We start from the raw sequence: 17,622 nt of genomic DNA on the forward strand, positions 1-17,622 counted from the left end.
AAACAATAATAAAAAAAAAATATATATATATATATATATATATATATATATATATACTGTATACTGCATTTCATATAGCGCTTTATCGAGTCACTGAGGATCTCCAAAAGCGTGTCACAATGCATTTCACACACTATCCATTCACGCACACTCATGCACGAGTAGCAGAGTCAGCCATGCTTTTGGGTGTATTAAAGGGTTCAGTGTCTTGCTCAAAGACACTTTGACATTTAACTCGGAGGAGCCAGGAATCGAATCCGCGACCTCTTTAGTACCAAGATGACCATTCTACCTCTTGAGCTAGCACCGCCTGTATATTCTTGAATCCGGAAAGTATTTTTCCTATTGTAGCGCCCCCTCCCTTTTAAATGTCCACATAAAAACTGTCTCTATCTTTGTCCTATTGTGAGACAACCTAAACTTCACCACTGTATTGTTTCCTTTTTATGACCTTTATTTCTATTTTTCATTCTTTATCAAAATAAAACAACGCAAATCTAAAATCTGTTGAACCTGATGACAAATTGTCTTCTCTCCTTATTTTGACCTAGCAAAGAGAACAGGAGAGGACTGTACAAAAACTTCAAGATCCAAAACTTCCAAGCTCTTCTAAGAGTCCTCCCCCTCATTTTAATGACATCTCCTAGGTTACAAAAAACATTTTAACCCTAAAATGTGTAGAAATCAAGGAACAGCAACATGGTTCGCCGATAATTATTTAAACTATGCATACTAGTGAAAATCTAACAACAGTGAGCAATATTACTCCAAAAACAAACAACCTTGGCATCCTATGCAATCTCTTTTGCAGGTGTTTAAATAGTAAAAACAGAACTCCATCCTTTATTATAAGCAAGCGGAATAACATATCACTATTGCTTCACTTAAGCATACAAGGATTTATTTTCATGTTACGTTATCACTTGGGAAATCATCATTATTATGCAAACATTTTATGTTAAGTTACTGTACGCTATGTGAAGTGTGCTAATGCTATTTATAGCCTTCTTGCCTACTGAATAGATATTAAATGTAAACCTCCCATTTAACATTCGAACAGACTCAGCATTGTTTTAATTATAATATCCAGGGATGTTTTTTCGGTGTGTGTGAATAACCATCACAAAGAAACTTAAACCTGATTAAGGGAATAAGGAATCAAGTCCTCCTAATTAATAACAAGCGTCAAGGGGAAACAGCCAACTACGAACGGGTGAAAACCCCAAAAATGAACATCTGTCCATGGAGAAAATCTCACTAGAGCATAAATAATCCATCCATCTGTTTTTTCGCTGCTCGCGGGACACGTGGGTGGGAGATCTAGACAGGAACTCGCAACGGCCCGAGAGGCATCTCGTAACAGCATCTCAACGTTCTGGGGAAACGTTGTCCAAGTGTTCTCAGAAAAGTTTAACGGGAAAAACAAGGATAATCTCACGGTACCTTCCAAAAGGTTCTTTTTTTTACTGCTTTAGAGGTCCCTGATGTGTGTCCTGTGAGCCAATACTCATTTTCCTATTTGGAAGTGCGCAGGTTAAACATGAAGATCACGTTGAACTGCGATGCATTTTCATACAATATATTTGCGAGGATTAACTACTGTGAGTTAAACATGTTAAGTCGCAATGGTAATGAAAATTATGTACCTGGAACTTGCTGAAGGCCGTAGCTGGGGCTGTCTTGTTTAAAGCGATCGGGTTGCACCTTCATATTTGGACATAGAACATCTAAGGAGAGAAAAACAGGGCCGTTAGGACAGGGCTTGTCAACCCAAAATGTTGAAGCCTCATAAGAAAAGCAGCACATACTTTATAAATCGATATTCTTTGGAAAAGCTTAAGAATGTTTGTATCATATTGGTCCTACCCAAACATATCATTTTCCATTATCAAACATTTGTTTTAAAGAAACAGGGAGTCAGTCACTAGGGAGCTCCAGAGCCGCTGGTTGCTGACACACGTGTTAGGATATGGGTCAAACTCTTTATTTGTAATAATGTCCATATAAAGTTGACTTGGGACTGGTAAATTGAAACAAATTCGGGATTAACGGACATATAACACATAATTAAGCTCCGACCCATTTTCCTTGAATGTGTCAGCACAGAAGATGTGACAGAATTATGCCGAATTATGATTTATATACGTAATCATTGATGACTAAAGTTGTCAAACATATTTGGCATTTAACTCTTTGACTGCCAGACAGCTAAAGAGGTTATGTCTACCTGGCTGGAAGTAAAGTGACAATGAGTTATATTTGTCCACTAGATAATTGTTTGTAGTATTGCCTGCTAGAAAACTACAAATCGTGGAATTAAAGAAATGCATACAAGGAGAGGTAAGATAGGAGCTAAACAAATGCAGCCTGACCCGATCTGTGCCCGCAGGGTATTAAAGCCTGAGCTAGCCCAAACCTGACCTATTAACTTGATTCGAGGGACTGAGCCCGAAGTAAATATTTAATTTGTGAGGACTTGGGAGGAGTTAGTGGTTAAGGGGTCCAATCAACCAACCAATAACGGGTCATTTTCAATTACTAGGTTTAAAAAGCATGGTTTAGCAGCAAGTGTTGTAGTTAAGAGACAAATCAGGGTATTTTCCTTAACAGCGCATGTGTGACTTCTATTTTAGGTCAAAATAATATAAGGATCTGTGTTTCCTCAAATGATCACCGGTTGATCTACGCTAGTCAGCCTTTACAGCTCCAATGGGTTGTTCCTATTGGCGCGTGGCTTTGGCGACATCCAGTGGGTATATTTAACACTGCATGTCATTGTCGATCTTTTTCTTTTTCTTGTGCTTCTCTCAGCAATGTCTCGGGCTCTGATCAAATCTGTTGGCGGGTTTGTTCCGACCTGCGGGCAGAGGCCATTTTTTTTCACCCCCTGCTAAGTGGCGACAAAGAATCAAAATTTGCATTGCAGTTGATGGAGAAATCGAGTGAAGAATTTAAAATTTTGTTTTGAGACCTTTATTATATCCTGTAGAAGAAGAAGAGGAGAGAAGAAAGCAAGATGGTGGTATGCCAGCAGCAATACAATAATGAACAGAGATCGATAGTATTTTTCCCTTACCGTTGATAATGAATGGTGTAGTGCAAATGGTGCTAGTATAGCTTCACTCATGCTAGCAATAGCATGACTATACTTTATTAATCTTTATTTTTGAAATGTCAAAAGCTATATTATCAAGTCGTTTACAATACTCTAAGTACTGTTCATTTAAAGCCCACAGAGGGTAATACAAGATTACACAGAGTATTCTAGCTTTATGATTTAGCACCAATAATATAGTTGAAAATGTCATATTGGTTTTGAAACGTGGCACATTATTAGTTGTTTGGAAAGGTAAAAGCTGCCATCAGCAAATCTGTGACATTGAGGCCACAAGTCTGTATTTGTAATTTTACAGCGGCAACTGCGTTTCAAGCTGTACATCTTTTCATAAATCGTCAACCTGTGGAGATTTTGGCGCGTCAAATCATTTGTGTGTCTTCAATAAACATTGAACTGAAAGAATTGTTGCAAAAGGTAGAAACAATAAATCCATGTAATGGATGAAGCTAAATGTAGCCTTTTTTCCTTCTAGACAGATAGTTTATTCATCCCCGCAGGGAAATTCCCATTTCCAGCAGCATCCCTTCGCTGAGAACAATACCATAATAAAGCAAAAGGAATACAATATACAAATACCCAATGTGACGTGCTAATAACCACTGTAGCGTGTTGTATAGAGTATTTAAATAGTGCTACATAAAATACACACTGCAAAAAAAGTACGGTAATATGCAATGTAGGGGGTGTGGTTTAATGTGGGCCATACTCCGCCGGGTGGAGTTAAAGAGCCTCATGGCATGAGGAAGAAAAGATCTCTTCAAGACAGTGACAGCAGTCTGTCACTGAAGCTGCTCTTCTGTCTGGATATAATGCTGTGTAGTGGATGCGATGGATTGTCCATGATTGACCGCAGCTTTTTTAGTGCCCGTCTCTCAGCTACTGTTGTCAGGCTTTCCAGCTCTGTGCCCACAACAGAGCTCGCTTTCCTCGCCAGTAAATAAAATGGTCCATTTTATTATTAATACTAAGTGAAGATTTGGGGGTGTTTGTCTAAAAAAAAAAAGGTTGAGAACCGTTGCCTTACTGTCAGTAACCGGAACTGGTTGTAGGAACCTAGGTGCGTAACGTTTCTCACACAAGCTTTATTTTGCGGGAAAGGAGCAGTTATGCACATTAACACAAAACGCCAGTGATTCGGGGATCGCTGTGCGAAAGAAGAAAGACAGAATTCTGGCGTGGAGCAACAGAAAGCAAGAGACCAACAAGATCGATACCAGTTACATGTGCCGATACCGGACAGATGATGTCGATGCTGGACAGAACAGGATTGAAAAGATTGATAACAGATGTAGGAAACTGGAGACAGATATCAGACAGGACGAGAATGACGGGAACGATACCAGACACTGGAGACCGTAGACCTAAATCAAAACAGGACGAAACAGACGGGATCGATACCAAACAGGATACACAAACGGGAGACCGGACGGAGTCAAAACCCACGTCTTGCGGGTGCAGAGGTTCATTCACGGACCGACAAAGGGTGAGTGAGAGCACTGAGCTTAAATAGAAGGGAAGCCAATCTGTCAACGAGCTGGCGCCACATGGGTGGGGCCAATTGGGCGCCTTGGCAACCGTGACACTTACACAAAGACTTAAAGTTGAAAGCTTTTTGTTTTTTTTTCATGTAATGTGAAAATAATTGAATTTAATGTGATATCCTTTTTGATATTTCACACTTTTAAAATAAACAGAAACTTCACAATTTTCATTTTTGTGTATGTAATATTTATAATTTGTGAAATAAAACAACAAATTACCCAGAGTTTGTCCTTGTGAAATTCTGTTGCGTGTTGAGGTCGGGCGGTGGTGGGGGGCCCCTTGTGAATTTCTGCTTGGGGCCCCACTAGACCCTAGAATCACCACTGCCTGCCGGCCATAATTTTGACACCCCGGCAATATACTGATACGACAGGAGCAACACAGAAACGCAACCCCGGATCTGGGAAAAGGGTGTTGGTGTGTAGGATCAGATAGGTTGTTTATGTCTAGCGCAAGGGGGTCCGACTCGAAACCCGGTCTTATATTTCCACGCAGGCGTATTTTACACGTTGCGACGACAGAAAGAAAGATAACACTGGCTAAATTCCATTGCAGGTTTGCTGTTCGTGGGAAGGCAGGGGAGCTGTTACCCAAAAACACAACCTGTTAATACTTATGAACTAAGGAAATTAGGACAGATTACAAACTTCTACGTATGCTAAATAAGCAGTTTATTTATGTTAGCTGCCTTCATATTCAGATCAGAATCCCTTTTATTGTCATAGTGTTGCTACAATGGAATTAGAGTTGCACTCCGGTTGGCAAAGTATACAGTGTTAAAAAACAAAAGAAAGAATAGAAAAATATAAAGTATTGCACTTGAAATGGAGGTTTGCACTTAAAACCAGAGTATTGCACTTTGAACTGGGGTATTGCACTTTAAATCTGTTTTTCAAGACAGAAGTGTAGGGTTCGGATAGCTTTGGGGAAGAAGCTAACCCTCAATGTGTTAATGTTTTTTAAAAAGCAAGGCAACGTCCCAATTACTAATCTTACAGTATAATGTGATCCAATGGTAGGCATTTCACACCTAGACCTTCAGGGACGGCCTTTTGTTCACAAACAAACCAGCTCCTGAAAGTAAACCATAGGAGCCGGTTCCCCACCAATCAAGACGCATTTTTTTCTTATGATTGGTCAATATTAATGTTTTTTTTCCTGGGATTCTGTGTTGTTGATTTTATATTTGTAGTATGAGATTAAAAATGTGAAATTTGTGATGTATTTTATAATTTTGTTGTACATCCGTACATGTTTTAATTTATGTTTCCTGTACATTTTCAGGGACATTGTGTTCTACATAACAATTATAAAGTGTATTCTCGTATTTTATAGTTTATTTGTCTTTAGACTGAAAAGTCAATATTTTTGAACAACATTTGGTTTGTTTCTCAGAGATTCTGAGTTGCTTGACATTAGAGTTGCTCAGTATAAAAAGTTCAAAGTTTAGATAAGTTAAATTATATTGCTATCATACCAGTATTATAATTAAGTAGAATATTAGATTTTAGACTTTGGCGCATTTCTGCCACCTAACCGACGTTTCCTGTGGCCCTCGCTTTGTCATCTTCAAATCTGATTGGCTAAACCAACAGCTTTATCGAACACTGATGTAATGCTTCAAAGCCTGCAAATCTTAATCTGAAGGCCTCCAAGCAGATTTCTGAACCAGGCAACAAGTAATGGGTGGGATGCGATTGGTTAAATGCTTAAATCTGGAAGCTCAACCAGGTGGACAGCAATGAAAAGAAGCCGACAGACCATTTGGAATTTTTCGCTTAGTAGTCATGGACAAAAAATAATTATGTTTTTTTAAGCCCATCAGAAAAGGACTCGAAGGCCCTGACCGACCACCACTTCTGTGAACATACTGTGTTGAAACTGTTAGCACTGTTTAGCATCAAGGACGCAGAAGAGGGGGCTTGGGAAATATTAGAACTACAATTGTCTTTATTGATAGTGGGAATAGTGAAGGCACTCTAGGATAAACTCATCATAAAGGCTTAAAAGATAAAGGAAAATGGGTAAAAGGAGAAAGATTGAAAAATAACACAAAATGAGTGGTGGAATATATGTAAAAGACACATCCACTAGCTCCCGGAATCTGAGGGACTTCAACTGGAAGAATGTCATCCGATTTTTTTCTAGGTTCAACAACCACGCTGGAGAACATGTGGAAAGGTAGACATAGACTACGTGCAAATATTTCAGCTCTGCCTAAGAATTCAAGATAACTGGGAAAAATTAAGGTTTGCCTTAAAGAAAGTATTGGGATATGGAATACCTAAAACATTGAAGGCGCTCTATTTAGGTCATTTAACAGGAAATATTACAGAGAAGAGATGAATACCGAGTGAAGGATTTTATACATTTGACTATAAAGGATTTTATACGATTGAATACAAGTTACATTTATTGAGTGCAATGAAAATTTTCACCGAGTAGGCTGTAGTTCAATGACAGGTCACGCCATTCCAAATGCATTTTGACTAGGGAATTTTGATAACAGGACTCTGATGACGTAGAAACGCTTGGTGCTGTTTTGAGTTTTCGAGACATCGCGACGCCCAGGGGGGCCGGGGGGGTATTCCTTGGCACACCCATGGGAGGAGTCGAGATGCCATCTTACGGGGAGACGTCGGCCGAGAGGAGAAAGCTAAAGGACTTCAGAGGAGGCTGGACAGAGACTTTGACGACACTAATTTGACTAATACGGCCATTTTTGACGGAGTACACTTAGTTAAATTGCTAATGAAATTAAATCTGCCCCCGTGTGAAAATGTCGGCTATTCTTGTTCATCTTTTCCATCAAGAAACGAGCGCACATTTTTGGGTGAGTGTAGGTTGTGTTTGGTTAATGGAGTCAGATAACTAATTTGAACAATTTGGTAAACGAAACATTTTAATATTTAATTCCCACCACTAGTTCAAAGTTTACTGACAGCTAGCAAAAAAGTAATGGCAAGTGCACAGTGGGGCAGTGGGTGTGCACTGTGGAGGAAGCATTTGCATAAGAATACAGGAGACCCAATTTATGGACAAATGAGAAAATGGATAGACAATAAGGACACCACTTGTTGTCACAATAATGCAGTAAGAAATAGTGCATCGTTACATGGTACAACGAAAAAGACTGCAATAACATTTAGCGGAAGGAAATTCTATAAAAGGTCAATAAATAAGACAAATAGTCTAGATTTATTTTTTTTAATGCATGCTTGTTTGTGTGGTAATAGCGTTGTCTCACTAGATTCAATTCGTTAATGGGCCTGAGCCGACACGCAGGGTGCATGTTTAAAAGCAGTGTATATACGTCATCCTTTTCTTTTTTTTCCTGTGTAAGTGAAGGCCATTGTGCTGTCATGACATTCAAATGTCGTGGACACGAAGGGCCGAGCTACTCCCGCCACTTGTGGCCCTCCAGACTATCATTTAGGGATCCGGCATAAAGTTAAAATGGTACGGATGCCAAAAAAAAGGAAAAAAAAGCGACACTGACGCTATGGAACACAGTATCTCGGACTGAATTGTTGTTGTAGTTTTGCTTTATATTTGAATCACAAATGCAAAACGTGCGGCCCACGGGCTGGATCGGGCCCGCCAAGGGTTTTAATCTGGCCCGCAGGACAACACTGAGAGAAGTGCAAGAGAAAAATTAACTGCAATTTCAAATATGTCCATTTGATGTCACCCAAGCTAGGCACCACTCGCAAACTGCAGGAGTAATTCTCTTTCACTCTCTCTCTATCTCTCTCTCTCTCTCTCTCTCTCTCTCTCTCTCTCTCTCTCTCTCTCTCTCTCTCTCTCTCTCTCTCGCTCTCTCTCTCTCTCTCTCTCTCTCTCTCTCTCTCTCTCTCTTCTCCTTTGTTTTTCCTCTACTTTTTTACATATTTCTCTTTTTCTATGTATGTTTCTCTCTTTCTCTCTCTCCAAAACATTCTCTCTTTCTTTCTTTCTTTCTTTCTTTCTTTCTTTCTTTCTTTCTTTCTTTCTTTCTTTCTTTCTTCCTTTCTTTCTTTCTTTCTTTCTTTCCTTCTTTCTTTCTTTCTTTCTTTCTTATTCCTGTCTTTCTTTCTTTCTTTCCTCTTTCTTTCTTTCTTTCTTTCTCTTTCTTTCTTTCTTTCTTTCTTTCTTTCTCTCTCACTCTCTCTCTCTCTCTCTCTCTTTGTCTTTCATTTTTCCTCTACTTTTTTCTATATTTCTCTTTTTCTTTATATTTTTCTCCCTTCTCTTTCTCTATCTTTTTTTCTCTCTCTTAAATCCAAGCTTAAAACACAATTCTATTTCATAGCATATGAATAACCTAGATTTTATGTTGATATCATGTGTATTATTTGCCCCCATGTACGTTTTAGATGAGGGGATGGTGTCATAATAGGCTGTAGTTTGCAATAGTCTTTGATCTGTGCAGCCCTTTGAGACTCTTTGTGGTTAAGGCCGATACAAATAAACATGACTTGACTTGACCTTCTTTATATGAGTCTTTCTTTCTTTCTTTCTTTCTTTCTTTTTTTCTTTCTTTCTTTCTTTCTTTCTTTCTTTCTTTCTTTCTTTCTTTCACTCTTACATTCGCTCTTTGGCCCTTTCATTCCTTTTTTACTGACTCTCTCTTTCACACAACCTTTCTTTCTCTCTCTCTCTGCTCACTATTTTCATCTCTCTTTCACTTTCTGTTTTCTTTTCTCTTATTCTTTTTATTTTTCTCTTACTCTCTCTCTATTTCTTTTTCATCTCTTTACCTCTTTTTTCTCTCTTTCTCTTTTTATCTTCCTTTCTCTCTCTATTGTGATCTCTCCTTTTCTCCCCTTTGTACGCTCTCTCTATCTCTCACTCTTTTTTCTATCTATCTTACCTTCTCTCACTAACTCTCTCTTGTTCTCTCTTTTTTTCTCTCTGTTTCCTTCTGTGTCTTGGTCTCCCTCCCCCCTTCTCTCTTTCTTTCTCGTTTTCTCCTAAACCTACAATTCCGGCCCTGTAAGATGTTTTTTCCTAGCATTTTGCCCCCAGTTTGAATAGGTTTGACACCCCTGATTTAAATCAACATTGTTTTTTTAATTTCATTTCTATTTTTTTAACACTAAACAGCACTCTGCCGCTTTAAGTGCAGCCAACTTAGCTCATTCATTTATTCCTGATTGATTGACTAATCTTTTATATTAATTCTTAATGATTTTTATTATTTAATCTTGTTTTCTGTGAAAAAAGACATTTGAGAACAGGGGAATGTTTTTAGCACTTTCTTTTTGTGGAAAATGTGTTCTTTTGGCTCAACTTTGACCAGACCCTAGTTCTGGCAGCCCGTAAATAAACATAGTTTGAGACCCCTGATCTGCAACTTTCTGCTTAAATATGATGAATTAAACATTGTATTATCTCTGAAAAGCAGGAGGACGCTTTAGCCCAGATGCGGTGAACAGATAATGAAAGTGTTGTGTACGAGTCAGATCAAGAAGTTTCTCCTGCTACAGGTAACCATGGAAACCGGTACAGTGTTACATCAGTTGACGGCGAGCAGAATGGCCAACTCCCCCACCTTCACAAAATGTGAAAATTGTGAAATTATTATTTTAAAGATATTTTTTTCTTTTTATAGCACAACTGTATGAATTAAGGACGCAATTTACTTCTCTTTACATTGTATCTTGCCACTATTATGTAAACGTTATGAAACACTGCTTCCGGTTCTGTCCCAGAGACCCACATACTGTATCTTTATTCAGCATTTTTGAAATAGCGGGCGTGATCCACTAGCGAGCGCCAAAGGCCTACATGTAGCGGGTAGAGAGGTCCAAGTTTGTTGGCAATTGAAAGCCTCTTCCACTGTTTAGCCAATCAGAATACAGAACAAAATGCACAATGAAAATCCCTTAGCAGTGAGAGGGATGGGCGCTACCAGGCTGTACTTGCCCACGGCACAACACGGGAAGTGTTGCCCTGACGACCAAAACTTTAGCAAATATGACATAAAAGTAAACTCCATTGAATGCTGACATCAGGGCGACTACAGTGGACACACCAAAAACAAGGGGAGCTGTAATTTTCTAGGTGAAAATAGCCTGCATTGCTTGGCGACTCCACCGCCGGTATACTTTTGGGATCGCTTGTGGTCGTTTCAAAAGATCACGGAAATAAAATCGTGTTTTCAGAGTGCAGGGAAGGGAATTAGGACTCCATTTCACAGAGGCCGAGAGCTCAGTTACACGAGGTTAAAGGGCAAAAGCATTGGAATGGATAATCCGAAATGACGCTTTCCAAGGGATACAGGTTACAATAAAAAACCTCAGCATCACATCAAATAGATTTGTACAATATTTCCTTTTTGTGGCACAAGAAACAAGGGCTTTATTCTCCCAAACCCCAAGGTTATTTTCGGCAGGAATTTGAATATGTCGGAATAGAGTGTAGTTATATGGTGAAGAATAGGAGGGCAGTTTTATCCAAAGCTATCCAAAGCTACATACCAGTCGAGGTCTAATTACTGTCCAGAGGACTTTCACAATGCACTGAGCAAAAAACAAAAAAAAACAAAAAAATAACTACAGGTAGCGGGATCCTTTCATTCATTTCCACGTACTAAACAAAGACCGCCAGTCATGCACTATAAGCTACAGAATAATACAGAGACACCTCACTACTTTGTGCTACCGGCGCCGTCACGAATGGCAGCCACTCCAGCAGCTCCCGTGTTATTTTCGATTGTTCTCGATTGTTCTCAGCTCAGGGATGCTGCTGGAAATGTGAATTTCCCTTCGGGGATGAACAAAGTATCTATCTATCTATCTATCTATCTATCTACTTTTACGCATAGTTCACTGCTTCACGAATTTTCATTGTGCCCCTTGTTCTGGATTCTGATTGGCTAAACAGAGAAAAAGGCTTTCTATCGCCAACAAAGTCGAACGTCTCCATCCGATAAACCTGCTCGAGAGCCACATGCGGGTCCTTGGAGCTCCCCTGTAGCTCCCTGCAGCTTTTTCAGCTATTGGGATTTCTGAAGAATGGAACAAGAAAGTCAATGCAATTTTCCTCAACGGCCACATGATGGCATGATTTGGTCCCTAATTTATATAGTTTGCAATATAACAGCAAAATGATTTTCAAAATTATAATTTGGCATTAAAGAAGTTATTTGTGAAAATAAAAAGGTTGACAAAGTACAGTTCAAAAACACTTGAGAACGTAAATTTTTGGTTTTCGAATACTAAAAAAAAAAAAGTTTAAAAAATAAATGTTTCACATTTTGCATAGGGTTTCTGCCGCCCATTACGATAACTGAGGTAACATTGTCATTTTGAAAATGACTATGTTATGAACAAAAAAGCCATCGACCCAAATAATTGAATCACTTAGAGTACTGCCTATAAATATTGATTTTTTTTCTTTAGTGAAAATCTCAACTTCTGATATACTCAACAATTTTTCCCAACCTTTTTAGAGCTAAAGCAAATTTTTTCATTGGAAAATGTTTAAAAAAGAATTCCCACCTCCAGATTTATGTGTTTTAGTAGCTTATATTATACTCACTGGTTTGTTCTTTGGTTTTAATGTGTAAAAGAGTTTTCAAAGGTAGTGTCTTCAAAATATTCTATTTTCTGACGCCATCATCTGGCTGAAATTGTCTTTACAGCCTCTGTCAAGCTCCTTTCGATGCATGTGCAATTTCCTGAAATATTTAGATCTGCCTGGAAAAACTTTTTGGGGGTTTGGGTTGGCATTTGGACTGTATTTGAACCGTCGTTTACTTACTTTCACTATTCTCATCCTACAATGAAAGAAAACCGCAAGCACGCGCACAAAATCACTCTCCTCCCCCCCACATCCCTCCGGCATAATGCGCTCCTTGGCCGGAACATCGAGAATAAAAGCAAGATAAAAGCATAAAGGGCATTGTTAACACATAACTGATAAATATGAGATTTAAAAGTTAACTTTTTAAGAATATCTCAAACTACTAAATAAAGGGTTTTAATTGGCCAATTTTGAGAATCCTTCTCGGAACCCAACTCCAGTGAAAATGAATCGACTTACTTTCGCAGAGCCTACGCCTTAGCCGTCCCCTGATCTTATCGATGGCGTTGAAGTCGGTCACGTGGAATACGTGAGCGTTTTTGGGCTCGGCGGCGATCTCCTCCAATTCCACCTTCAGGGCTTCTCCGATGCCCACAGCGAAGATTCGGATGCCGGCCGCGGCAGCCCTTCTGGAAGGCTCCAGAACGTAATCCTGACTGCGGCCGTCTGTCAGCAGGATGGCCACCTTCTGGATCCCCCTGGCGGAGGGCCGGGCCCCGTTTTGCTCCAGGAAAACGTTATTGGTAGTGTAGCCGATGGCGTCCCCGGTCATGGTGTTCCCACCCAGGTAACGTATGTTCCGGGCGGCTTGCTTGACCTCTTCCAAGGTCCGGTATCTCCCCAGGTGGAACTCGGTGGTAGGTCGGTCGCTGTAGCGGACCACGGCCACTCGGGTCTTATCCGGGGCCACGTCAAAAGACTCCACCAGGTTGGCCACCCATTGGCGGATTTTCTCAAAGTTCTCCTTGCCCACGCTGGATGAGGTATCGATGATGAACGCCAGGTCATAGTGAACGTTTTTGCATCCTGGAAAAAATAAGTAAAATTAGGAAAATATTATTGGACGGTTACCGTCAGAGCAAGAGAATTAGAAAGAGAGAGAAAGGGGAGAGAGAAATAGAAAGATAGAGACAGTTGTAAGGGAGGGAAAAAGAGAGAAAATATAGGGAGAAAAAGAGATAGCAGCAAAAAGTAAGAAAAAGAAAGAGAGAGGGAAAGAGGTGCAAAAAGTGGGAAGAGGAAAGAGGAAGAGAGAAGAAGAGAGAAAGAGGGAAAAAGAGAAAGAGAAAGAAATTGAAAGAGATGGATAAATAACAAGAGAGAAGGAGAAAGAGTGAGAGAGAGAGAGAGAGAGAGAGAGAGAGAGAAAGAAAGCGAGAGCGAGAGAGAGAGAATGTTGTACAGGAGGGAAACAGAGACAGAGAGAGAGAGAGACGGGTGGAGAGAGAAAAAGAAAGAGAAAGAGAGAGACAAAGAGAGAGAGAGAGTGACTGGTTTAAGATCAGGTAATTGTGTAATTTTGTAACTGTAATCCTGTGCAGTCCTTTGAGACATTTTTGTGATTAAGGGCTATATAAATAAATGTGACTTGACTTGACTTGAGAAAGAGAAAAAGAGAGAGAGAGAGAGAGAGAGAGAGAGAGAGGGAGAGAGAGACTGTTGTAAGGTAGGGAAACAGAAAGAAAAGATAGTGAGTAAAAAGAAAGAAAAATAAAAAGAGAGGGAGAGGGGGAGAACAAAAGAGAACGGGGAAGAGAGAAATAGAAGAGAAAGACGGAGAGAAAAGAGAGAAAGAGTGTGAAAGAGAAAAACTGAGGAAAAAAACAGACAGAAAAAACTCTTCCCTCAGAGTTGTCAGATTAAAACCCCTTGGTGATCCTAATTGGCATCTTTGCTGTATTTAATTACTGTATTTAAATGGTATGTACAGTATGTAAATACTTAAAAAATACATTCATAAATCAATAGAAATAAATAAAAATTACACATAAGTGAAATACTATTGATAGTAAAAAATAGTACTCTAACCTGCCCTCTGGGCTTCCACTCTCTCCCCAGAAAGAGCCACGGCCAAGACGACCAAGACAAGAGAGATCCCAAAACCAAGTCGGAGTTCCATTTTGCCCTTGGTGGCTTCTCTTTACTCTGTGGAAACACCAACAGCATTTTCTTCACAGCTTACAATTAGGAAGAATAATATTAAAGGCACACTGTGAAATATAGGACCATTAGATGTCGCTGTACTGTGTAGTGCATCCAAAAACAAATGCTACAAAGCTCAAGGAAAAATACAATTTACAGGGACTCAATGTAACCAAACCCCAGCATGTTTTTCTAATGTTTTGCTCGGACTTCCGCAAGGGTTTATTTATATTTTTTTTTTTTTTTTGTGTGAGTACCCGTAGCAGCAAAATGGTGGACAACCAGGTTAGCTCCCTTTTTTAACCGACGAGTATCTAAAAAAATCATGTTCATGATAGTATTTTTGCTTATTATTTAAATCAATATTGTTTTTTTGTACCGCTAGAAGGCACTATAAAAGAGCAAACACTGCTTCACAATCAGATTGTTTCCGGTCTAAATTTTTCATCAAATCTGAAGACCATTCTTATATCTCTTATGTTTTGCAATTAAATTTGACCTCTATTCTTGTTATTATAATGACACAAGCCAAAAATACACTGACACAAACCAATACATGAGAAATAATTACTTAATTTAATGACATTTTATTTTGCCAGTGATCCCAAGAGCCAAGAAGAAATCCGCAGGTACGAGGGCGTTCTCCATTCGGGCCCCGGTGTTGTGGAATGCTCTGCCCCTTAAGATTCGATCTGCAACCTCAGTGGAACTGTTTAGATCTAGGCTTGAAACACACTTTTATTCTTATAGCTTATGAATGACCTATGTTTCCTGTTGACGATGTAAAATAATGTATTTTATAGAACAGAAATTATCATCGTATCATTTAATTGTGACTATGCTTTTCCAATTGTATACACTGTATTTTCCAGTCTGGAGGGTGCTAAGAATCATCAGGTGCTACTCCAGAAATTACTTTATTTATTTTTTTACTGAAATCCTGCAGTTTTAATTTTATTTTTTATTTTTACTTTATATTTGAGGAGTAGAAAACCCAAAACCCAGTCTGGCATTAATGTACACAAGGGAGTTGTGTTGCTGCGGATGCGTGACTGGTCGCAGCCATAACAGTTTCCTCTCTACTGAAAAGGATGCTCCAGATCCAAAGCGATCACTGCCTAGCGAAAGTATTGCCCCCACGCCCGGAAATCTTTGTCACATTGCGACATTTTAGGCTTCAAACTTAAAAACTGATGATACTTTCTAAGAATCAAGAACCTGTGAGACCGAATTTACAACGATAAAACTGAAAATCAGGTGTGGCAAAAGTATCGCGCCAGCTGACTCCAGGAGTTCCCTGGTGACTTCTGAATGATCCGATGTCCACCTAAATGACTAACAATGACAAACAAAGTGTAACTGTGTGTCATTAAAGCTCAGTTTAAATGTACCTGCTCTGTGATGGGCTCAGAGCAGAACCGACAGCATTATGGGGACCAAAGTACACAAAAGGCAGGTCCGGGATGACATTTTGGAAAAGTTCAAAGCAGGGATGGGACGCAAGAGGTTTTTGCACTGTGCGAGCAATAATACAACAATGGAGGGGAGCATAAAGCCACTGCAAATCTATCGAGACCTGGTAGACCCTCAAAACCCCAGGCCTAAACAGGGAGAAAACTAATCAGAGGAGCAACCAAGTCCACCTTCCAATAGGACTATGACCTTAAATAGCAAGCAAAATCTACAATGGAATGGTTTAAAACTAACAATATGAAGTTTTTGGAAGTCTGGACCTTAATTCTATAGAACATTTGTGGAAATATCTGTGCACAAACGATCACCATCAGACTTTAATGAACTTGAATCGTTTTTGTAAGGAAGAATGGGAGAATATTTCTGTTTCAAGATGTGCAAATTTCATATGTATATGTTGATTCTTGGAAACTATTTTGAGTTTTTTATAAAGGGATGGTGTCATAATAGTCTGTAGTTTGCAATAGTCTTTGATCCGTGCAGCCCTTTGAGACTCTTTGTGATTAAGGGCTGTACAAATAAACATGACTTGACTTGACTTAATTCATAAGTTTGTAGCCTGGAAACTGGAACTATCATGAAAAAATACATTTGCAAAGCATTATACGGATAAGGATGAGCGTTGATTGTCCGACCAATTGGATGGCAGGGTCATTTTAGAGGCGTGGCCACCAAACTTCAAATGGACAACAGTCTTTTACTATTGTCTGATGGTAGTTTCGGTAATTTACGCTTTTGCAGTTTCTGTGCTGCTATTCCGAAACAAATTACCCCATCATTTGTTTGCGAAGTACTCTCCCAAGTACTTTAAACCAATTCTTTTTTCAATCATCTTTATACTTCATTTTAGGCACATGTATAAAAGTCAGAGTCCACCGCCCACATCCGGCTCCCAGGTAGGTTTTCTTTGGCCCCTGGAATGTTCCTCAATTTTTACTTAAAAATTTAACTTTTCACAAAAGGAGCAGCCATTTTGCCACTTACTCTTAGCTGTTAATGATATCACAGTGGCCCACAATCAAATTCCAGGCTCAGCTTGTGAGTGCCACAACACAACCCAAAAAAAAAGAAGAAAAAAAAGAAAATTTGTCATATATGATTCTATTTAAGCTGAGTACTATTATTTTGCAGATGTGTGTTTGGCTAAATACCTAGCTACAGGGCTGTTTGATTCCACCGTAGGATTTACGTATTTAGGTCACATATCTAAGTTAAGGCTGGTGGCCCACAACCGGCCCCTGAGAAGATCTTCTCTGGCCCCTGACATGCTCTCTATTCTTTATTATTTTTCATCATACACCAGGAATTCTTGTGTGTTAGTTTTTACTGTGTGTTACTTCTCCTTGCACTCGATTTTATTGTAGCTTAATAAACGATAAAAAATTGTTATTATTTCTTTCGCTTAAGTGATTTTAGCCCACTTTTGAGAGAATACGTTTTTAGGGCTATTCATGATGTCTGTGTAAAACTGCCCTTTTTTATTTAATGTTTATGAAATGGGGATTCTTATGTCTTTGGTCTGTCAAAAATATAAGATTATGGACAGAGCCATAAGAAAATATTACTATATGTATCTGATCATATTAGAATATATTTGTTAGCTCTTCAGTAGCTTCTTTTGGGTTCACTAGAACAGTGATTCTGAAGTGGTAGGTTGGGACCCAAAAGTGGGTCGAGGACCTATGCCTTGGCAAAACAATGCTGAGAAGAACAAAAAAGGTAGGGTTGATTACAATCCTATATATTAGATAGCGTTAGCGTCCTGCTCAATCTCTTCT

General features: G+C 39.2%; 1 protein-coding gene across 1 annotated transcript in view; it reads right to left on the reverse strand.

Annotated features, from left to right (window-relative positions):
* Window positions 1-14,358, reverse strand: part of col22a1 (collagen, type XXII, alpha 1) — a 60,922-nt gene extending 46,564 nt beyond the window's left edge. The window contains exons 1-3 of the mRNA XM_088329002.1: window positions 14,258-14,358; window positions 12,689-13,255; window positions 1,647-1,727 (exon numbers count right to left, since the gene is read on the reverse strand). Of these exons, the coding sequence (XP_088185128.1) occupies window positions 1,647-1,727; window positions 12,689-13,255; window positions 14,258-14,348 (739 nt within the window). The 5' untranslated portion in view covers window positions 14,349-14,358. The remainder of the gene's footprint in view (window positions 1-1,646; window positions 1,728-12,688; window positions 13,256-14,257) is intronic.
* Window positions 14,359-17,622: the final 3,264 nt, after the last annotated feature.

Source organism: Urocampus carinirostris, chromosome 2, assembly GCF_059441175.1.
Source record: "Urocampus carinirostris isolate Australia breed hairy pipefish chromosome 2, RoL_Ucar_1.0, whole genome shotgun sequence".
Classification (NCBI taxonomy): Eukaryota; Metazoa; Chordata; class Actinopteri; order Syngnathiformes; family Syngnathidae; genus Urocampus; species Urocampus carinirostris.